At 44.3% G+C, this 23,918-nt stretch overlaps 1 protein-coding gene and 1 long non-coding RNA gene across 6 annotated transcripts in view; one reads left to right on the top strand and one right to left on the bottom strand.

Annotated features, from left to right (window-relative positions):
* LOC135239535 (PHD finger protein 24-like) overlaps positions 1–18,117 on the top strand; it is a 37,353-nt gene extending 19,236 nt beyond the window's left edge. Inside the window, exons 3-9 of one of the 5 annotated variants that reach the window (XM_064308241.1) lie at positions 1,403–1,588; positions 6,974–7,052; positions 7,494–7,681; positions 8,400–8,566; positions 14,379–14,414; positions 16,362–16,487; positions 16,791–18,117. In XM_064308241.1, coding sequence (XP_064164311.1) covers positions 1,403–1,588; positions 6,974–7,052; positions 7,494–7,681; positions 8,400–8,566; positions 14,379–14,414; positions 16,362–16,487; positions 16,791–16,887 — 879 coding nt within the window. In that variant the 3' untranslated portion in view covers positions 16,888–18,117. Of the gene's footprint in view, positions 1–1,402; positions 1,589–6,973; positions 7,053–7,493; positions 7,682–8,399; positions 8,567–14,378; positions 14,415–14,814; positions 15,591–16,361; positions 16,488–16,790 lie in introns of those variants that run through there. The other 4 variants (XM_064308242.1, XM_064308243.1, XM_064308244.1 and 1 more) reach the window with 4 other exon arrangements.
* Positions 1,460–6,356, bottom strand: LOC135239536 (uncharacterized). Its single transcript, XR_010325403.1, has 3 exons — positions 6,097–6,356; positions 1,993–2,076; positions 1,460–1,531 (listed from the first exon to the last, which is right to left on the bottom strand). It is a non-coding gene; the product is annotated as an uncharacterized LOC135239536 (long non-coding RNA).
* Positions 18,118–23,918: the final 5,801 nt, after the last annotated feature.

The raw sequence follows: 23,918 nt of genomic DNA, 5'->3' as shown, positions 1-23,918 counted from the left end.
CAAAATGGCGTCTCACTCCTCACCTGTAATTGATGGTCCGAGTTTTCAACTCGCTCAATTTTTCATGACCTCTTCATTACTCTGCACCGCTCTGTCTGTTCACATTAAGGTTCTAAACAGCCTGGAGTCACAAAGCATTTATCTTCGGATTCTATCATTTCCGTTTCCTCTGGAGCTGTTGCTCTCTCTCTCACTTCTCAGCACAGCGCAAAGTGCAAAGACGCACCACATTACAGCGCACCCATAAATCTGACACCCGAGCGTAGCGGACAGAGGGAGGCCAGACAGTAGCAGACTGAGTTTAGAGAGCTCCGTAATGCAGCCGGCTGCTTCTGAGCGACCATTATTCGGCTCCTAGAGAGTTATATGACAGATTTATAATTATGCACATTCTTCGTGTTTCCAGGAGATCCGCTGGATGTTATCTAAAACTCAGAAGAAACATTGCGAGAACACTGAAACTCATTTTTTGCTTTAAAGAGGCTTTTTAATTTGCAGGGTGTCTTTATTCATTTGTCAAACAGTTGCAATGGTATTTATTATTATTATTATTATTAGTTATTATTATTTATGTTGTGTTATGGGAAACTTTTTTCTGTGCTGCTGTGTGGGTCAAGACTCCCTTGTAAAAGAGATTTGAACCTCAATGGGAATTATTTCTGGTAAGCTAAAGCGTAATTAAAATTTAATAATAAATATTAAAACAGACCACAGCTGTGTTATGGTAGGAAAAAACACCGCTTGGGGTCACACACATCCTCCACCTGTCAGTCAGGATGGATTCACGCCTTGACTTCAATATTTTTTCTACAACAACTAATCCAGCAGGGTTTCCCCCTCATATCCACAGATACCAAAGGCAGAATCCCCTTTGTGTTTGAGCCCAGCTCTGTTGATGAGTGGGACACAACTTGCCCTGATCTAATAAAAATAAGACTTGGGCTACACATGTCACATGGCTTTCGCCAAGCGTATCAAAGTGGCATCTCAGCCTAAATGCTCCAGATGAGATGAAAGGCCTGTTCTCCTCATTTTGTGTTCTTATATTATGATGTTCTAGATCAGTGGTTCCCAAACCTTTCCTCAGGTACCCCCAGCTGGATCCAGGTAACGGATGTGTTCCATCTCAGTCACACCTGATGCAGCGAATAAAGGGATTGATTAGTCCAATCAGGTGTGTTTGAGACAGAGCAGATCAGATACCTGTATCCAGCTGGGGGCACCCGAGGAGAGATTTGGGCACCTCTGATCTAGATTAACCGATTGGCCCGTTCTCATTAGGCATGCTCGCGTTTGCGTGTTCTAGACGGGCTGAACGGCCTTGTCCTCCTCATTACGCACTGTGTGTGTGTGTGTGTGTGTGCGTGTGTGTGACTGCTGTGGCTCCGCCCCCTCTCCACAGCCGGCGGACGAGGAGATGTGTGAGGTGTGTGAGGTGTGGACGGCGGACGACCTGTTCCCCTGCCGGACGTGCAGGCGGGTCTTCCACGACGGCTGCCTGCGGGAGATGGGCTACCTCAGTACCGCCGCCCTGCAGGAGATGAGGGAGAGCGCACACACCGCCACCGGGTGGAGCTGTTACTACTGCGTGAGTCTGCCCTCCCGCTACGTCACCCGCCAACTCACCCACTGCCTCAACTACACACTCACCCTCCAACTCACCCGCCAACTCACCCACTGCCTCAACTACACACTCACCCTCCAACTCACCCGCCAACTCACCCACTGCCTCAACTACACACTCACCCTCCAACTCACCCGCACACTCACCCGCCAACTCACCCACTGCCTCAACTACACACTCACCCACTGCCTCAACTACACACTCACCCTCCAACTCACCCGCACACTCACCCGCCAACTCACCCACAGCCTCAACTACACACTCACCCGCCAACTCACCCGCACACTCACCCGCCAACTCACCCGCCTATTTTTTTTCCTGTAGTGCTGCACAAATCTTGTGTCACATATTTGTGGTTAAAACAATACTTCTAGAGTCACACAGCTGGAGCTCCTGTCTCTAGTCTGAGCACCCGGTAACGTCAAAGAAACGCTTACCGCCAAGTCTTCCATCTGCAGGCAAGCCAAGCAACCCCTCATGAGCAAAACAAACACTGTGGTCTAACAGTACCACCACCCAACCCTGGGACCACCCAACTCTGCCACCACCCAACCCTGGCACACCAGCCTGGCACATACACACCACGCCACCATACCGCCACCACCCTAACCTGCACCACCCAACCTCACCCCAGCCTGACCACCCAACCCCACCAACCCTGGCACCACCCAGCCCTGCCACCACCCAACCACCACCCAACCCTACCACCCAACTCCTGCCACCACCCAACCCTGGCACCACCCAACCCTGGCACCACCCAACCCTGCCTTCTCACCTCCCTGTGAGGCTGGAAGAAACGTAATCGGCAAGAGGGGCAAAAAATGGATCAAATAAATGGACAGTTTGGCTCGAAAAAGATTGGGATCCTGCTTTGATGCAAATAGCTCTGCTTTGAAGGGCTATTTGCATTTTAATCAAGCTGCTTTTGGCAAAACTTAGCATTTAACTTAGCAAGCAAACACCACTAGAGCTAGAGAGGCAGTTACCATAAAATCAGCGCCACCTTCCAAATTAGGAGCTATGTATACACGTTGCTGTGTAAATATGCTTTTTGAATTTTTATTTTAATCTGTCATGACTCTCTGCCTGAGATGATCGGTTAATTTATTCATTTTTAAAGTCACCAGCGCCATAAATAATTCATGAAGTGCATTTTTCTGATTTTACTTCCGTGAAGTTTGCCACCCTGAATAAGTCAGTAAATTCTGACCAATAATTACAACAGTTATTTAATTTCTTCAGAGTTCCTTCAAAACAGACACATTTACAGTACTACCCTATATACAGCATTCTGGCAGGCGTGCTAGTGCCATTCTGCGTGGAGTTTGCATGTTCTCCCCATGTCCAATTCTTCTTAGGTATTGGGTTGTGAGTGAATAGTGCGTGCGTCCTGCGATGGACTAGTGACCTATTCCTGCCTCTCTCGCCCAGTGCATGCTGGGATAGACTCCAACCCACCCCCCACGACCCCAACTAAGAATAAGCAGTTTAGAAAACGGATGGATGCATGGAGGACATTTGGCAATGTTAAACCAGTGTAAACACCATACTTAGATTAAGAACATTCTAAAATTGTTCTTGACGCTCATTCTCAATTATTTTTCTCTATGACTAAATGATAATCAGGGTTGTTAACAGTCTGCATGCAACAAGCGTGGAAAGTTGTTTTCCCCCCTTTGAAAGAACTTGCTTTAGAAACACTCTCCTACACACAATACAATACAAAGTTCTCACAATCAGTGGGAATCTAACTGGAATTTTCTTCAGTATTCTCAAAGCGCTTCTTGTTAGCCGAGTGTAAACACTGTTGAATGCCATCCAGTGGGACAGGCCCTCAGCACTTTGGTTTCTTTTTTCTTGACGCCGCGCCAGACTCCATTAAGAGCCCGTGTGAGTGCAGTTTAAGTGAGTTTCAGACCTTTTCTTCTGCGCCCCGTACAGAAGCTCTTTAATGGCTCTCCCCGCGTGGTGCTAAGTGTTGGATTATTACGCTGCTTTACGCGTTATGGAAAGCACCGAGCAACATTAGATCCAAAACTACATTTCCTGAGCCTTCTCTTAAAGCCCAGTATCAATAGCAGGCATTAAGTTTTATTGAACAAAATTGCTAAATCTTTCTGGAAGTTGCAGGTGGAAGACAAGCTGGCTTTATCCCCAAAGTACTCATTACCCATTCATTACTCATTACAGCTATTTCAACAGTTTTGGCAGATAACTATTTTAGTGGCTATTTTAGGATTTAAATTAAGTTGAAATATTGCAGCCCATCGTTATTCCTTCCTGATGTGACCTGTTAGTGAGCAGCACCTGCTGCAATCAACTACCTCATTGCTTTTTTCGCCTTTTCATTTTTTCTTTGGTTAACACCTTAATATTACGACAGAAAAGTGTAAACTACAGCTGTGGCTCGACATTGCCCATTTTGTGTGTAAAACTGCAGCTTTGAATATTCCATTTCCACATTTACACTTATTGGGACCCTCTAATTAAATGTACCACTATTAAAACGTGTTTGCCACAGGCTCACACATCTCATATGCACAGTACAAACATTATACATCTGCACAGCTGAATGTTTAGATGTATTTGCCAGGCAAGTTTAAAGCCACCTTAGAGGGGAAAAGCGAGCCTTTACAGATTAGACAGATTGGAACCTCAAACCACTCACGCTGGCAACAAGTTCCTCAACTACTACCATTTTATATCCGAAAGCGTATGGCCTGGGAGTGACTGCCAGAAGGAGAGGAGGAGAGAGAGAAAGAGAGAGAGAGACAGAGAGACAGAGAAAGAGAGAGAGAGAGGAGAGGAAGAGAGGAAAAGAGAGAGAGAGAGGAGAGGGGGGAGGGAGGAGAAGAGAGGACAGAGAGAGAGATGAGAGAGAGGAGAGAGGGAGGGGGAGAGAGAGATGAAAGAGAGAGAGAGAGGAGGAGGGAGGGAGGAGAGAGAGAGAGAGAGAGAGGCTCGTGCAAGTGTTAAACAGCGAGTTAAGAGTCCCACCTGACAGGTGAACAGGTAACAGGTATAGAGCCCTTCGGCAAAGCTTTTAATTGAACTGTCTGTATCAAATGGGAAAATATTAAAACGAGACTATTATAGGATCAATTGATTAATTTTTCAAGGATATCAGGACAGTGCATCCATCGCCAAGATTATTTTAGATTTTTGCTTTATTGGGGCAAGTAAAAAGCAGAGAGGATAACCGTGGAAAAGGTGCCACAGCAGAGAAAGTGCCAGGGCAAGGATCGAACCACCACCCGCTGGGGGGGGGGCATACCTTGGGGGGGGGGGGGGTGGGATCAGCTGCCCTATGAACTGCTGCACACATCTTGCCCCATCCAGCCATTTTTATTTCTGTATAATACATCTACACGCACACAGCGCTTCCCATCAGATGCTTTCCAGAGTAAAAAAAAAAACCATGAAAAACCCTAAATTCAGCAGAGGGGGAGAGGGGAGCGAGGGGGGGGGGGGAGAGGGGGAGAGCGAGAGAGAGGGGGGAGAGGGGGAGAGCGAGAGAGGGGGGGAGAGGGGGAGGGAGAGAATAGTATAATAATAGTAGTTGCCTGAAAAGACAAAAGAAACTACAGCAGTGGGATGAAGGGAGAAATATGATCAGCAAAGAGGGTGTGCAGCCAAGAGGGGAAAAAGGATCACATGAGGTCTCTCTGAATTAGCAGAGACTGAAATCTCTGCCTCGCTGCCTTCACACAGGGTAACTTCTGAAAGTTTCTCCCTGTACAGTATGGAACCAATTATGGTCTGCTCCTCGTATCCCTGCCTCACACCACTGAGCAGTGTACTTTTCTACAGTCTGCGATTGTTAATCCTGCAGAACTGATGATTTATGGGTGGGTCAGGCTGTTAAGGTGCTGCTCTGGCACGTGGATGGGCCCCAGAATGCACCAGTGCAGGCTGTAAGCAGGCAGTCTCAGGGCAGCACACACCCAACTTCCTGCAGCGCCACCTAGGGACGGAGGTATTCAGCCTCTGAGTATCATTACTCACCAGCGACCCCTGCTGGCCAATCTGACCACCACAGTCTGCTTGCACAGTGAGTGAATTTCAGCTTCACCTATTCATTCATGCAGGCCTGTATACCCGGGGTAAAACAGCCGGCATCTAACCACAGGAGAGAGGTCTACTGCTGCGGAGCTAAGGGCAGCTTCAGTCTTCTGCTCGGGCCTTCCCACTGGCCTGTCCGCTCAATCGCCCAGCCAACTTGCTTTGTTTTGAATTTTTTGTTGAAATTAATGTATTTTTATTTTAGCATTTGGCACCAGCACAGGTTGTTATTTCTGTGGCTGTACCCGGTTAATGTAACTCCGGTGGACTTCGACGGTTAGACCTACGGTTTTCTAAATATAATAATAACTTGTAAACCACGGCCTATTAGCGCAAATAGACAGACTCAAACGCGCTTCGTTTAATTAGCCCATACTCGCTGTCCCCAATTATTTGATAACACTACTTACTTATTGATGATTTGAGTTGATTGAAGATCTTATCCAGGGTGTAGCTATATAATCCAACACGGCTGTACGGTTGTTTGTAAGTAGTCGTTTTCCAAACAAATAAGATTTCGACGTACGCATCAAACACACGAAGTTCAACAAAAGTTAGAACACCAAAAATAATTGTTTCTTCTGGCGTTCTCGTCCGCAGCTGTGCAAGCGCACCTGCGCGTGAATGCCGGCCCACGCGCCGTCACGGTGCCATTCATAAACTGCTTCCAGCCGGCGCTGCGTAGCAGGTACGCAAAGGTGTAGCATTGCACACAACTACTGGCCTTTGGTTTTTTTTTAAAAAAAGTCAAATGGCTACAGCAAACCAGACTTCACGTAACAACAATATAATAACTAAAAAAAAAATAGGACGCAAAAAAAATTTAATAAAACAAAAGTCGTAAACCGCTGCGTGGTAAATGTACGAGGTGTCAGTGAGAAACAGGCGAGGTGGGACCGGCCGGTATCATCTTTGCTGATGGGCCTCTCAAGAATTTTGCTTTTTCGAATGAAGTTTTCTCTTGAGTCTGGCATTGGGTCCAGGAGTTAAACTAAACAATAATCTAAAAATGAATCGATTATTTAAGCCCTCATCCCCCAAATGTTAGCAAAGGGGGGGAAAATATGTTCTCTAACTTGTGTTAGTCAATAAATTAGTTAATGCATGAGTGACAGGTTCAACTTGGATCGAGTGTAAAATATACTGTATATTTGAACAGCATGTAGCAGTGGTAACTCCTTATCCTTGCCCTGAGTAATAACATCTGCTAAGCAAATAAATAAACAAATAAGTAATAGTGACGATGATGATGTGATGATGAGGATAATGTTGATAATGATCCCACAGGACAACGTCAACCTTCTCCTGACTGAAGAAGAAATGTACAGCCTGCTGGACACCTTCAAACGATGCAAGATAATTCCAGGTTTGCCCCCCAGCCCTGTGTTAGTGTGGAAACAGCACTGGGTCAAAGACCTGCGTCTTTAAATTCACAGTAAAGACCCTGAGCAGGTATAATAATATAAGAATAGCTCTGTTGGCCAGCGGCACAGCTGTCAGATCATTTGGTAACCTATCATAGTTTCTTTCATAATTCAGAATTAGAATTAGAAGTTATTTACTTGTGTAATTTATGATTTTGATGCATATGAGTGTGTGAGTGAATGGTGTGTGTGCCCTGCGATTGCGGGTCTGTCCAGGGTGTATTCCTGCCTCTTGCCCAATGCATTCTGGGATAGGCTCCAGCACCCCCTGCGACCCTGCCTAGGATAAGCGGGTACAGACAATGGATGGATGGATAATTTTGATGTGGTGGTCACCACAGAATTCCGTGACCGTGGATCTTTTTTTCTCCCACACGCCTCAGAGTCCTGCCTGGGGTCAGACGACTTCCTGCACTACAAGCAGCTGCTGGAGAAGGACCTGTCCGACGAACAGGAAGAGGAAGTGATGGCGCAGTTTTCTGCGCTGGACCCCGAGAAGAGAGGCAGCGTGGGATGGACTGACTTCCTGTACCACGAGTCTCTGGGGGTACTCAGAAAGTTCCGCACAGCGGTAGGAACCCCTAATCGGATCTGTACCCCTTAACGGTTCTGTTCCGCAAGGCTCTGGATGAAGCACCAACAGTATCGGTCTAGATGTAGCGGTAGGAACCCCTTAACGGTTCTGTACCCCTTAACGGTTCTGCTCCGCAAGGCTCTGGATGAAGCACCAGCAGTATCGGTCTAGATGTGCATTAGCTTCTTTCAAGTGACCAAACCTTTTCTGTCAGGTTTCACTTTTTTATTTATGAAGAATATTTTAACACAAAGAACTCAACCAAAACAAAATGAATATTATATTAGAAGGCTTATGTTGGAACTATATTTTAAGTTTAACCATCATGTTGTTTTGCACTTCGGACTGAATAAGCAACAAGCATTTTTAATTAACTCTGTGACAGACCGGTTATAGTGTGCAGGAATGAATAACTAGAAAAGCAATGCCAAATAAAAATAAAGACCCCGCCCCCAATCCATTACATTACAGGCATTCAACAGACGCTCTTATCCAGAGCAACTTACACAACTTTTGTACATAGCACTTTACATTGTATCCATTTATACAGCTGGATATATACTGAAGCAATGCAGGTTAAATACCTTGCTGAAGGGTACAACGGCAGTGTCCTTACCCGGGAATCGAACCTGCGACCTTTCTGTTACAAGCGCAGTTCCTTACCCACTGTGCCACACTCCGTCCCAATCCAGTGCCGCTCCTTATTTTCCTGCAGAATTCTCTGGTGAGGCTGCTCACTGCCAAAGAGCGGGACCGGGCGCGGGCCGTGTTCGGGGGTCTGGACCTGGACAGGGACGGTCTGATCACGTGGAGAGAGGTCCAGAGGGCCCAGCAGTCCTGGTTCCAGAAGCACGCCAAGGAGTCGCAGTCCTGCAACGTGAGGTGAGTAAGCCGCCAAAAACCGGCCTGTCCCCGACTGAGGGAGGAATCTGGACCCAGCTCACAGGACCGTGTGTGTCCCAGTGCGATAGAGATGCAGGGAAAACCGTGTGTGTCCCAGTGCGATAGAGATGCAGGGAAAACTGTGTGTGTTTACAGTGCGATAGAGGTGCAGGGAAAACCGTGTGTGTTTACAGTGCGATAGAGATGCAGGGAAAACTGTGTGTGTTTACAGTGTTATAGAGATGCAGGGAAAACTGTGTGTGTTTACAGTGTTATAGAGATGCAGGGGAAACCGTGTGTGTTTACAGTGTTATAGAGATGCAGGGGAAACCGTGTGTGTCCCAGTGCGATAGAGATGCAGGGGAAACCGTGTGTGTCCCAGTGCGATAGAGATGCAGGGAAAACTGTGTGTGTTTACAGTGTTATAGAGATGCAGGGAAAACTGCGTGTGTTTACAGTGTTATAGAGATGCAGGGAAAGCTGCGCATGTTTACAGTGTTATAGAGATGCAGGGAAAACCGTGTGTGTTTACAGTGTTATAGAGATGCAGGGAAAACTGTGTGTGTTTACAGCAGGCATGTCAAACTCAGTTTGGCTCTGGGGCCGGATCCAGACTTTCTGTTCTCGGGTGGGCCGGATCAGTAAAAGAATGTCAACTCCAAATATTTAGCTTTGTTTTTCAGTACTATGCTTTATCATTCAGCCTACATTTGTAGCCTACCCTACATATTATAATCACGGATGACAAGGGATCTTTTCTAAGCACAACACATTTATTCACCAACAATGGAAAAAAAAAATGATTTCATGTTAGGCGGTGAATGTGTTAACAACTGGTTTATTTTAACAGTTAAGTGAATGCAGTTTTACACCTGAACCAACTCACCACACTAAACAAACTCAAGTGGGAGCTATGAAAAAAATATTTTCGCCTTAATTGTCATACTGCTTTGAAATAAATAAAAAAAGAAATACAAAATAAAAGCTATAGCCGTGCATGGGCAATAAGATTAGACTACATCAGATCAAACTACTAGGCTGGGCCTACTGAAGCTGAGAATATACTGCACAATATTAATTGTCTTTAATATGAAACCAGATTAATCTTATTTTTAATGATCTGTATTCATGAGTGCAAACAAATTTCGTGTCATCACACTTTTTTTCTCTCTTACTGCACTCCTGCAGTCTACTTGCTGCTGCTGGCTCCTGAAACTTGGGATCTTTTTGCCTTCACAAGTGTATCGATATTAGGTGTCAAATCCTGAGTAGCAGCACATTTAACAATGTCATTCAAGTGTTTATTTGTTAACCTTGAGCGCTGCTTTGTTTTATTATTGTTCATTACGGAGAACACCTGTTCACAAAGATAAGTAGTCCCAAACATGGATAGAACCTTTGCAGCCATGGCTGTTATTTTGGGGTAACCTGGCACGAGATATTGATAAAACGTATCCAATCCCACGGACCCAAATTTATCCTTCATAGCGGAATCGCACTGCAAGTCAATAAGCTCGAGTTGAATGTCAGCTGGCATATCAGAAGGCTTCACTGTAAATGGCGAGCGAAAAAAGCCAAATTTGTTCTCAAGTTCACTGAATACCTGAAACCTCTGCTCAAACTCTCGCAGCAAATCTGTTATGTTGTCTTTATATTTTTCCAAATCATTATCGGGACGGTCTGGTGCCTCCGGACGCACAGCTGTGAGACAAGAGAAATGCGCGGTGTCACCGTTGGATAGCTGCGTCTCCCACAGTGACAGTTTCATCTTGAACGCACTTATGCTGTCGTAATATTGAGTGACAACTCTGTTACGGCCCTGCAATGTAGTGTTAAGTGTATTCAAGTGTTGTGTAATATCAACCATAAACGCAAGATCCTGCACCCATTCCTTGCATTTAAGTTCCTTTACTGGGCGTCCCTCTTCTCCATGAACTGTCTAATTTCCCCTCGTAGCTCAAAGAAGCACTCCGTGTCCACTTTTCTTTTTTTTGACAGTGCCATTTTGGGAAGGGTGTGTTGACCGATAACTTGTTTAGTAGTGGTGAATTGTGAAGCAAGATTGCCGGTTTATTTTTAGTACTAACTCGTGTCAATGCCGCATGCTGGACGTGAGCTCTTTTACACATTTACTGCCCTCCCGCGGCCGGAGGGAGCATTTGGTTTGTATTTATTTTAAAAAATCATAACTTTTGATAGAAATAAGCTAGAGACTCGCTTCTTTTTTTGACATACTCAGAAATTTATGCCGGGCCGGATTAAATCATCCAACGGGCCGGGTCCGGCCCGCGGGCCGTATGTTTGACATGCCTGGTTTACAGTGTTATAGAGATGCAGGGAAAACTGCGCGTGTTTACAGTGTTATAGAGATGCAGGGAAAACTGCGCATGTTTACAGTGTTATGGAGATGCAGGGAAAACCGTGTGTGTTTACAGTGTTATAGAGATGCAGGGAAAACTGTGTGTGTTTACAGTGTTATGGAGATGCAGGGAAAACTGTGTGTGTTTACAGTGTTATGGAGATGCAGGGAAAACTGTGTGTGTTTACAGTGTTATAGAGATGCAGGGAAAACTGTGTGTGTTTACAGTGTTATAGAGATGCAGGGAAAACTGCGCGTGTTTACAGTGTTATAGGGGTGCAGGGAAAACCGTGTGTGTCCCAGTGCGATAGAGATGCAGGGAAAACTGTGTGTGTTTTTACCAAGACATGTTTGTGACTATAGCAATCTTATCTGTGAGTCAAATTCAAGGACAAACTTTGAATCATTATCTTAACCAGCCACAGTATGTGTGACTGTAAATCTACGTGCAAACTGAGGAGCAGGTATAGGAATTAATTTAGTAGGTTGCTGTATGCACACACACACACACACATACACGCACACGAAAATGCACATACAAACACACACATGCACACGAAAATGCATACAAACACACACACATACGCACACGAAAATGCACATACACACACACACACACCAAAATGCACATACCCACACATGCACACGCACACAAAAATGCACACACACACGCACACGAAAATGTACATACACACACACATGCACAGACACACGTACACACCCACATACAAACACACAAACCAGCAAAATCTTTTGATTTATTCTTTGACTAACATCTTTTGTAAAAGACTCCATAATTGCTGATTTCATTATTTGCCTTGCCAAATAAAAAAAATCAATTGTAAAAGAGACAGAGAAGGAGCTGAATTTTAAGCATGTCTCTCGCTGTGAGAAGACACTGACCCGTTAAACCCAAAGCAGCTCTTTGAGCCTTTGTATCTGGTTCTGCTTCTGTTTGTGTTCTTCGCGTCCGTCTGTGCCAAAGCCTTCGTTGGTTCTCGGGGTCCAGGTCATTAAAAGCTGCTTTCACACCCCAACCAGCGCCAGAACCCCCCACCCACCACCCCCACCCACCTCATTCTCTCTTCTGATGATTTCTATCAAAGTCTGACTGCGGGAAGCCAGGAACACACTGCCCTTATTTTCTCACCGCTGTGTCAAAGATATTTCCCACTTTTTCACACTCATCAGAGGTATTAAAAGTCTGTTTTTTTTGTTGTTGTTGTAATTAATTGCACAACATGAATTCTGCTCCCAGTTATAAAAGTTCTGCGGGTTTTCACCGTCTTTTAACTATTAAAACCCTGCCACTATTGATCATTTAACTGTCTACTTAATTTACTGAAACCTCAGTGTCAGTTCTCCATTTTATAAATTTAATAAGCTTTTATAAATGGATAGTTTGCCATTCAACAGAAGTTGTTATCCAGAGCAACTATTTTGTTTTTTAAAAGCACATACAGTCCAATTATATAGCTGGATTTTTACTGAAACAGTTCAGTTGCTGAAAGGGTACAATGACACCATTCCACTTTGGATTCAAACCTGCAACTCACAGCCGCACGCCTAGTTTGCAGCGGTTTGCTACACATTCGCCCGGTTCAGTTAGTGTCTTATTTGTTGAAATATTTATGTGAATTAACTTGTTAGTTTATTTCTGCCACTCATGACAGCTGAGTAGATTTTCACCTGTTGAAGTTGTTATAGAGAGAAATGACTCATTTGACCAGAGTGGCTGGTGTTTGGTGTGAAGAATGGTGGCCATATTGAAAGCCTGTGACTCAGACTGAGTCTCCACTGCTCACTGCTTGAATGTTAACACTGAGGGAGGAGAAGGGGAAGCAGAGGGCGAGATACGTGATTTTTAATTAAGTGAGAGGGAAAATGAAGGAGAGAACCAGTGAAAGAGAGAGAGATATAGATGAGGGAGAGAGAGATAGAGAAAGAGAGTCAAATATAATATAAAATGTTGTAAAACAGAATACTAAATTCAAGTAAATGCAAAGTAAAACAGAATTGTACGAGGAAAACAGTTTTGTTTCACTGGTCATTTTCCAGGCGACTGATCAATCATGTCAACAATATCCAGCCCTCACACTGAAATTTCACATGTAGGGACATATGTGTGTGTGTGTGTGTCTGTGTATGTATGTGTGTGTGTGTGTGTGTGTGTGTGTGTTGTGTATGTATGTGTGTGTGTGTGTGTGTGTGTGTGTGTGTGTGTGTGTGTGTGTGTGTGTGTGTGTGTGTTTTTTTTACCCGTCCATCTTAGAACATAAACTTAGAGCATAAACTTGTAGCCATCATTCCAGACTCTGAGAGACGAGACTGAGGGATCAGAGGAACAAACAACACAGCTGATGCCCCCCCCCCTCCTCCCCCCCGTCCGTCCGTCCCGTCTCATTAAGGGGCCCACAGAATGGCCTTTTACACATTAACAGCCACCTAGAGCCACAGAAGCCAACATTTAAAATAATAATGATTTCTTTTTTTACAACTATAGGCTTGGCACAGAGTTTTTTAAAAATTCATGCGTTTCATTTTGCTGAAAGACAGATGCTTCCTCGCTTCACAGCTTACCACAGGCTTGTTTTCATTTTTTTCTTTTTGTAACTTTTTGACGTGGGAGGCGGTGAGCTAGCTCTTTTCCACCCACACGCTAATTCACATTCCGACCGAAATCGGTTTTAAAGGCCTCACAGCCATTCATGTCGGTGGGGGAGGGAGGGGGAGATTGTGAGAAGGAACATTCTGGAAGGTAACCGTTAAGTCGTGGAATTACAGCAGCTAAAATAAAAGGGTTAAGGTTGGCTGGTTTAATTGAGAATGACCCCACGTCACCCTGCCCAGCTTTGTTAGTCTGTGAATAATGTGGAAGATTAATGGCACTGTTTTCCATTGTCATTTACTTTTGAAAAACAAATGCAAGCTGTATATTTACTTTGTTTTTGGTTTAGCGATGCCATGTCTTCACCTGCAACCTTCATTCACGCTGTGTTTGTCCTTAACTTGAGCGTGATTGTCTATGAATTTGCCAAATTTTGTTTGTGAAAACAAAAATGAACGACTGCAATTTTTTCAAAGTTAATTTGAAAGTGGATTCCTGGGCGGTGTCTTCAAAGGCCTGGCAGGAATTCTACTGTACGCAGCAAAATATTCAGCATGAAACAAGCCCTGACTGAGCTCCAGATGAGTGCTTTAGACCCTTATAAAGTACATGTGGACTCATAGAAACTTTGTCAGGGTTGACTTCGCCACAGATGATTTTGCTGTGTACTGTAAATGCACATGTTAAATGTTTGATGTGATGTCTGCCAGACACATAAGCCTCTGTGGACACTGCTAGCCAGTTTTTTTTTTGTTTTCCGTCTGTTGCATGACCTTGGTGCTTCGTGTTCTCCCATTAAACATCTCGCTCATCTCACCTGTCTTGCTTGTGCCACCTCCACACAGACTGACGCGTCTCTGTTCCCCCGTGCTGAATCTGAGGTGAGTCAGAAGGAGCTCCTGACGCACTCTAACGTAATGATAAAGGCTAATGTGCTAAAGGGTAACGTGATGATAAAGGCTAACGTGTTAAAGGCTAACGTGATGATAAATGCTAATGTTCTAAAGGCTAACGTGATAATAAAGGCTAACGTGCTAAAAAGGCTTATGTGATGATAAATGCTAACGTGTTAAAGGCTAACATGATATAAAGGCTAATGTGCTAAAGGCTAACGTGATGATAAAGGCAAACAGGGAAGAAGACTGAAAGGTAGACCTGCCTGGGGTGTTCATCCTGTGGAGGCGCTAAGTTTCAGCGTAGCAGCGTGCTCTGAGTTCTGATTCTGAATCAAGCGCACTGATTGGCTGTACCTTCCCCCTGGGCTGGCGGGGTTCTCCCCAGGCTGGTCTCCGGCTCCGCCAAAAACGCTTTCCTCTGACGCAGCGACGGCGCCGCTCCGCTAGGGGACCGCCACGCGGAAAGAATCTGTCAACCTGTCACTCAATCACAACATTCAGGCACACTAGAGTACAAAATAAATACTGTAGGAAACCAGGAAAATCTGTTTTTAAATGAAATGACAGAACAAATAAGTTCTGTTCACCCTCTTATAAATCCACTGACGAACACACCGCAATCATTCTTTGCAGTAAATCATTAATGTAAATATATATAGACAAACATGCACAAGCACACACGTACACCATAACTTCCTCCTAAGTACCATCCCCTATTGAATTCTGCACTATAATAATGCATTCTGTCCGTGGCTTGTTGTGTTATTGCAGGATTATGTGTTTAGCGATTATTAGATCAGGGTACAGCATATCTGTTTAGAACACATAATTAAAAAATGAATGATTTTTTTAAAATCATCCAAAAGCGTGACAAGCTCCAGGGATGTGGGAGGAAGGTTTGTGACTATGAATGAGCTCCAGACAAGTCTTGTAAACCCCACAGTGGAGTGAGAAAGGATGATCTCCCCCCTCTCTCTCCTCCTGAAAACCCCACGGTGGGGTGAGAAAGGAGGATCTCCCCCCTCTCTCTCTCCTGGTTCTGTGGTTAATTACACAGGCTCCCAGGGCAGAAAGGAACCCCCGGTGATCAGGTTCATTATTTGCAGTGAGGCTGAGTTCTGAGTACTGACTGCAGCGTGTGAAGCAGCTTCGCTCCGTGAGCACACTTCAGACTCTCTCTGCCGTCAGATCGCTGCGTGTCCTCAGAGATGCTCCGCCAGCGCCCCCCCCCTCCAAACGCCCCCTCCAGCCCCTACACTCAGGGGACCTATCTGCCATCAGATCGCTGCGTGTCCTCAGAGATGGCTCCGCCCAGCAGTACCCTCGCTCCCCACCCCCCGCCCACCCCTACCCCCCCACCCCCGCCCAGCGGCCCTAGGTGCATTCATTCAGTAAATATGCAGGAAAGGAGCAATGCAGGGCTTATATAGTGTACACCGCACCCCCTTTTATACACACCGCACTGATCACCATACATAATGGGGTCCAGGTACATGCAGTATTGTACTGACTGTATTACATACATAGTACCACTCACATGATTTTGTGGCCAAGAGTTCCTCAATATTTGAAGCTTGCTCCTGGATCACAGTCTTTGATAAGCGATGTAGTGGATGCAGTACAGTCACAGAGCACCAGTGGGTCATCATCACAGGATGATATTGGGTGATGTCATCACAGGGCAACAGTACATGACATCCTCACGGGGTGACAGTGGGTGACATCATCACAGGGTGGCCGTAGGTGGTGTCATCACAGGGCGACAGCGAGTGACATCATCATAGGGTGACAGTGGATGACATAATCGCAGGGCAAAAGTAGGTGACATCATCACAGGGTGGCAGTAGGTGGTGTTATCACAGGACGGGAGCGAGTGACATCATCATAGGGTGGCAGTGGGTGACATCATCTCTTCCATGTCCTTTGTTTCAGCATCAGCCATGTAGGACCCATCTCAGAGAACAGCCCCACCAGCTCCATCAGTGGGCGGAGTCAAGAGAAAGCACCAATCACCTCTGAGAAGGAGGATAACAGGTCTACTGACACAATTAAAAAGCTGTTCGTTCTGTTTCATTTTTACTTGCCACTGGACCTTTCTCAAGGCTGTTGTGAATGTGTTTGAGCGCTTGTGTGCTTGTTGTGTTGTTTGTGATGACAGAATTTCATTAAGTGGTCAATTCACTTTAACCTGACATGGGCAGTTTGCTATATGTCTACATTTTGGATGCAGATGCTTCTAACTAACTAACTATCAAGTCAGGCTGCAAATGTAATGACTTAGGTTAAAGCTTTATGCGATTATGTCAGACAAGGGCAAGGTTCATAAACTTTCAAAATGACATGTAATTCAATTCTCTGCAGACACGTGTCCTGGCAGGAGTTTCTGAAAGAGAGCGCCATCTACATCCTGGCAGCCCGCCCCAACAGCCCTGCTCTGCACCTCTGCCCCCCTCTATAACCCCCCCATAACCCCGCCCCCCATCTATAACCCACCCCCCCACCTCTGTAACCCCGCCCCCCAAGCCCTCGAGGTGAAAGCGGATTGGACGGCCCAGAGAAAGCAGCTGGATCCTGGAGTGACGTGGGCTGTGGAGACATGGTGACTCGCAGGAACTGCAGGAGAAGAGGAAGCTGACGACGCGATGGCACACAGACGTTCTTCTTTTTCTCTGCAGAAGCCGAGACTGAGACAGCTCAGCCTCTTTCTCCTGGCTGTCGGTTCCTCTGCTGACCTGCCGATCGCTTCTCAGATACACTGCATGCCGGGACAAAACAAGAGCAAGGTGTATCTGAAGACAGTTCCCCAATTTGTCCTGCTTTAGCACTTGTGTTGAGGCACTGCTGCCTGACTCTTTGAAATCGATCGCGATAAACATGTCTAGGTTAAGAGTACGGTATCAGCTCCTTAAGCCTATAACATATATTGGGGTTTGTTTTAATGTATGCTTTGCTACAACCATAATCATAACTGTAATGTAATGGAAAAAGCACATTTAAGCACTGACACTAAAACTGAATAGGATACAGTGATACTGACTTTGCACTTAAGATGTTTTTTTTTTGTATATAATGACTTAAGAATGTTTACCGCATGCTCCCTGAAGGTATTATGTGGGCTTTGTTTTTATCTGAAATGTGTTTTGAGGACATACAGGACGATTTAAGGACACATTATCTTGAGATAAGGCACTGGTTCCCAAAACCTGGATCTGGGAACCTATCTTGTGATCAGTTAACAGTGTTGAAAACGTGTTTGTTCGGCAATGCAGGTTTGCTTTGGCTGTGAACTCAATAGTTCAACCACACATTAGTTTGCTTCTGTGGCCTGGCTTTCACTATTTCAGTAATTAGGACCAAACTGATTTGACCTGCCGATTTATAATTGAATAATTTAAAAATGTAACATAGGATTGATTGCACATATATATAGCACATTACAGAGAATGGAAGCTTTTGTTGACTGATTACATCTCCTGGGATGTAAATATGGGTGTAAATATTTATTATTCATAGTGCACAGGGATATTTCTGACATAATATGGCCTTAAGAGTAAATTATCCTGCATGTATGTCCAATGAAGAGCAGATGGCAGATTATTAATATTCAGAGGTTGTAATATTGGTTGTAAACCAGTATACACAGTGGCACCCTCGCTGATATAAGTAAAATAAATATTGCATTCAAAGACGTGGTTGTCAAACTCAAATCCCTTGGTGTGCGGATTCCTTAGCCAATTAATGATTTTAATTAATCGCTGGTGGCAAATTCTATCAAAAACCAGCTGAAAGGAGTACTGGATTCTGTCATCCGTGGTCTAAGAAAAAAAGGGGCACAACAAAAAATGCATATTTAGAAGAGAGCGATTTAAAGATACTAATTGGAAGATGCTGAATGACTATTATTCAACACTCTTAACTTAATTCTTTTACTTTCTGCAACCTTGGATTGCATTTCTTTCCCACTTCCTTCCGAAGCTGATGACATCATCGGGGAGGGAGAACATGCATGTGGACGTGTAATGGAGAGATGTCTCATTTCTTTGTGCTTGGACGTGTCTGGCTGAGCAGCGTGTAACACTTCAATATACTGTATGCATCAGTGATGAAATAAACATACGAAACAAAAAACTTCTGATGACGCTGGTCTCTGTTGGAATGTGTCGTAGTGGCGGCTGAGTTTGGAATATTCATTTTGTCGCAGCTGCATTTCACTGTGCTGGGCTCTGAAAACTAACACGAGCAAGTAAGTGATACTGGATACAGAACTGGTCCATTTAAAAAAGTCAACCCATGACACTCTAATTGTGCGTCGGCACACCCAACTCCATGAATGAGCCAGACATTTAATTCCATATCCACAATAATTATACAAAACCATGGACCAACTGCAGAATAATTATAATTTGAATATTATATTAATTTATAGTTGCAGTGTTTTGTGAGGCAATTAACACAATTAAAGGGTTATCATGAGATGGTCAGGGCAGAGACAGCCGAAGTGGGAATTATGAAAGGTGTTAAAAGTTCCCCTTCTGCCTGGTGGATCGGTAAGTATCACGCCTTTAGGAGCACTTTGTTTACAGGAAGCAGAGCATGGAGAGAGCTGTCCGCACCCTTTAAGAGTCGGTCTGGAGGGAAATGAGATTAAAGTGCAGTAGGAATGCTCGAGGTGCTGACAGACCCTCCGCTGGCAGGCTGAGCAACCGGATCATAATAAATTAATCTGCTCAGCGTCAGAACGGGCGAGACACATGAATAAATAAAGTCTTCGTCCACACAGCTCCAAACTACGCAATGCCTTTAAAGGTACCTAAGGCTGTTTTGTGACTGAAACAACTTCAATAAAACCTAGGTAATGTGTGGGATAGGACAGAACTATAACTTAATGAACTACACACAATACATGCCCTATTAAACCACATTGATTGTAGCTCTTATTTCATTTATAACAACTTTTATTGAACATGTAAATGACAAGTTATTTTGTTCCTCATAATTGTTATATTATTTATTTATATGAAACACATTGTGCTGAAGTTATTGGCATAAACTACTCTGTAAAATAAATTAAGTGGAATTCACGTTAAGCTTATTAATGAGACACATAAGGGCCACTTACTTGGTATGTGCTGTATATGTTCAACTCAGCACTTTCCCTGGGATCCACTTCCTCTTTCCCTGGGATCCACTTATTCTTTCCCTGGGATCCACTTCCTATTTCCCTGAGATCTACTTCCACTTTCCCAGGGATCCACTTCCTCTTTCCCAGGGATCCACTTCCTCTTTCCCTGGGATCCACTTGCTCTTTCCCTGGGAGGCACTTCCTCTTTCCCAGGGATCAATTTCTTCTTTTTCTGGGATCTACTTTCTTGTTCTCTGGGATAAATTTCCTCTTTCTTAATGAATTGCCTGTCAGGGATAAATAAAGTTTATTGAATTGAATTTAATAGAATTTCCTTCTTATATTTGGATTGCAAGTTGCAGCCTCACAGTGTACAGTCAGTTTCCATTCAAATGATGCAGCAGATTTTCTATGGAACACTAGATGCAGTCCTTTATAATGGTGCATAAACAGCCACCCAGACAGATTAAATAAACTCAAAATGCCCTTCGCAGCATAAAAATGTTTCAGTGAAAGAAAAGCTATTAGAGCCTTTTATCCTTAAACAGGCCATTTCTGCTCTGTACTCTGCAAATGGATGCAACAGGACTCAAGCGAGTTCCATTAAATACAGAATAAATAAAAGGTAACTGCTACATGTTCACATATTATTGTAAAACACTTTCTAAGTTTTTTAAATATCATTTCAGTTTGAATGTATGTTTTTGGCCCAAACAGTTTATGTGTGCGATGAAGGATATTTTAGATATTCACAGAAGCTGTTTTACAACCTTTACAATGACTGCTCTAGGGGCAATCATGAATTCACGGTTTAAAACAAAAAATAAACACATACACTGCATGTAATTCTAGGGCAGCTTGGAATACAACTTCTCAGTCAAATTTTACGATTTATGCTGAAACGAAAAGAAAAATACAAAATTGAGAATTATTAGAACAGATATATTCACATTTCATATTTTGACTGAACCAACGATCATTCCAGACACCGCAGTGATTCGTAAATACATGCAGAGCATTTAAACAGCAGTTAAACAGGAACGATTCCATCCTGTAGTTTCTCATGCCTACGTTTGAGGTGTTACTGCGTCTGAAATGCTCACGGACAGGTTGCACTGCATATAGATAGCAACAGATGTCACTTTATATAAAAGATAGCGCTGTATATAGATTGAAAACAATGCTGACATTTGACTGGGCGCCCACACGTGTTACCGTCTCCATCTGACGAGGGAAACTAACACAGGTTTATTTTTTTCTTTCTGAGGGCTCTCATCAACAATCAGAACGCATGAACAAATCCTTCATTCCTGAGATTCAGGTACAACAGCCTGGGCGGATATTTATAGTATAACTGCAGGTTACTGGATTGATCCTTACAGTACTGAACAGCACAGCATTCTCAGCAGCCAAAACCGCAGAAAAAGACCCGATCAGAACCTGACACACGGAACCTTCTGGAAATACAGCAACATTTTTACATACAAAATGTAGAAATCAATAAGGGAATACTGATAATACACAAATAACAGATATGTTTGAGAAGGAAAGAGAGACTCCCCTCACACACAAACACACACACACACACACACTTACACTTACACTTAGAAAGACGTGGATATATCATACACACATATTTATTATAATTATCACAAATGACACATAGATTAACAGTAAAAATGTTGAAAGTAAAAAAGTAAGAATGGGAAGATCATGCAGGTGTTTAATCAATGTGGAGGAAGCTCAGCAGAGGAGCTGGATGTTGGAGTTGTACGCCCATTAAAACCAAACAGGCACTTTCCACTCAGCTTTTATGAATTATGGAACACCTGCACATCAACGTGGAGGAAAAGAGAGAAAATTGGACCCACGCAAAACACCACCCGCACCTGCACCTCCCACTTCCACCCCCACCCGCACCTGTACCTCCCACTCCAACCTTCCACCCCCCACTCCCACCCCCACCTCCCCTGCCACTCCACACACTCCTCCTCTCCAGGAAATTGTGGGAAATCGCGGGTCAGTCTAATGGGGAGGTCCAATGGCCTGTCACTGCTGATCATGCCACTGCCTTGCAGGTCTTGCCTTATTCAATCATTTGAAGGGGAAGAATGCTTGTGGGTCCAAAGCTGAATTTGGCAGGTACAGACTTCGACTGTTTCGAAAAGCATAAATCCTATTCCCCAGTGTAGCAATTGGGTGCTGCAGATGATTGACACTTTTCACGCTGGATGACACTCGAAAAAAAAAATTTTTTTGTAAATTTGGCACCCAATGTGGGGTTGAGCTGGTCCAATTTGTAATGGTCAACCACAAACATGTTCACGCGCAACCGAAAGTACCAATCCGGGAGAGTTCAGACATCCACAGTTCAACTCTGAAACTCGTCAAGCGGACTTTGCACACCGCAGACTACAGTTCAGCTCACACAGAGTGGACTCAGAGGATGATCTTTCATATGCGGCCTTGGCATGCAGTCCATGGGTGCCTGATCAACCACCAGGGGTCACTACAGAGCAATGAAATGCAGACCCCTACCTGACTGGACCCTCCAAACCTGTGGCCAACACACCTGCAACCTGCCAGTGCCGATAATAATAAAATGTTATATTTTTAAACACTCTTTGAGCGTAATATCTTTAGACAGGTCAGGCTGCCCCTGGAGTAAAGCCACTCCCATCTCTATCTCTGGCTCCTTGCATTTTTTCTTGTTTTCTCGCTTCATTTTTAGAAGCGATTCAATGAAATATTGAAGTGTACCTCTGAAAGCATTCTCTACTCTTATGCAACTTGACCCCCACCCACACACACACACAGATAGACACAGACACACACTCATACACACACAGATGCACACACACACACACACACACACAAACACACACGCACACACACACATATACACACACATGCACACACACACACACACACATATACACACACATGCACACACACGCACACACACACCCAATCTGTAACTGCACCTGTATAACCCTTGAAGTACAGCACTCAAAGCACCTCACTGTAACTGCACCTGTATAATCCTGCCTGGCCTGAAGGGCAGACAGTTTTAGCCCACTGCCATTTTAACCCTTTGAAGTGTCAGTGTTCTAGAACTCAATTGCATTCAGTCACCAGCAGTGATTGTGACATCAGCATTAGAATGTTCAGTTAAGAACATTCTAATCACATATTCGTGACCTCACACCTTAAAGGGTCAAAGCCATGATCAGATCAGCCTCGAGAGATTCTGGTGTTTGGCAGGATTTCTGAGGCTGGTGATGTCATCGAGCGCAAGTCCCCCTTTACTCTCTCCCTGTCCCACCACTCTTCTCTCAGTGTGGAGCAGAAATGCAAGCTCTGAAACCTTACTCGAGGAGGCAAGTCAGTGCTGAGGTGTTCCTTTAGACCAGGGGTGGCTAACCCAGGTCCTAGGGAGCCGCAGGGTCTGCTGGTTTTTGTTTTTACTCGGCACTTAATTGATCAATAAAGCAGTTAATTACACAGTTAACTCACCTCACCTGGTTTATTTTGTCTAAGCGGTTGTTGTATTTAAGGTGAAAACAGAAAACCAGCAGACCCTGCGGCTCCCCAGGACCAGGGTTGGCCACCCCTGCTTTGGACCAATAGGCTCAAATGAGCATGACAGTGCTGCATTCGCACACTGCAAGGACAAATTAACCGAGTTAATTCTAATGCATGATGTGCAATAAATAACTGTGCAAAACATTCTGACTGTCTGCAGTGTAAAATACTAACCAAAACCTGCCTGCTACCACATTTAATTCAATAAATGTCAACAGAAACAGGTTAACAACTACTAAATGGCCGAGTTAAATGTTGGCTAATTTCACCTAAAAGTGATTGACAAGTTGGCGCACTGTAATTCCTATCAACTGAATTTTGAATGTAAAATACCATACTTGGCTTAAAGAGGTACTTCTTTTTTAAAGTGGAAAGCAGGTGCTTGTGATTTCAAATTCTTATCTCAAGTGCATAATAATATTCCTTTGGTCGTCTCATAAGAAAACACACCCATCTGCTGGTCGGTGCTGGTATTGCACCCTCTTGTCGCACCCTCTTCAGTTTAATTAACAAGAGAAGGACTCCACCTGATCTCAGTGAGTTTAATTAACAAGAGAAGGACTCCACCTGATCTCAGTGAGTTTAATTAACTAGAGAAGAACTCCACTCTGATCTCAGTGAGTTTAATGTGCTGGAGAGGCACTCCAGACCTCTGTGGGTGTAAAGTTGTGTAAAGTTATTTTCCATTGGGCCCATTGGTGATTATTATGCATTGAGGCGGGGGGGTTAAATGCATGATGGCAGGTTGGGGGGGGGGGGTGTATAATGTGTGCAGTGGTGGG

This window comes from Anguilla rostrata, chromosome 14 (assembly GCF_018555375.3).
Source record: "Anguilla rostrata isolate EN2019 chromosome 14, ASM1855537v3, whole genome shotgun sequence".
NCBI classification, from domain to species: domain Eukaryota; kingdom Metazoa; phylum Chordata; class Actinopteri; order Anguilliformes; family Anguillidae; genus Anguilla; species Anguilla rostrata.
This window is presented reverse-complemented; position numbering and strand designations above follow the sequence as displayed.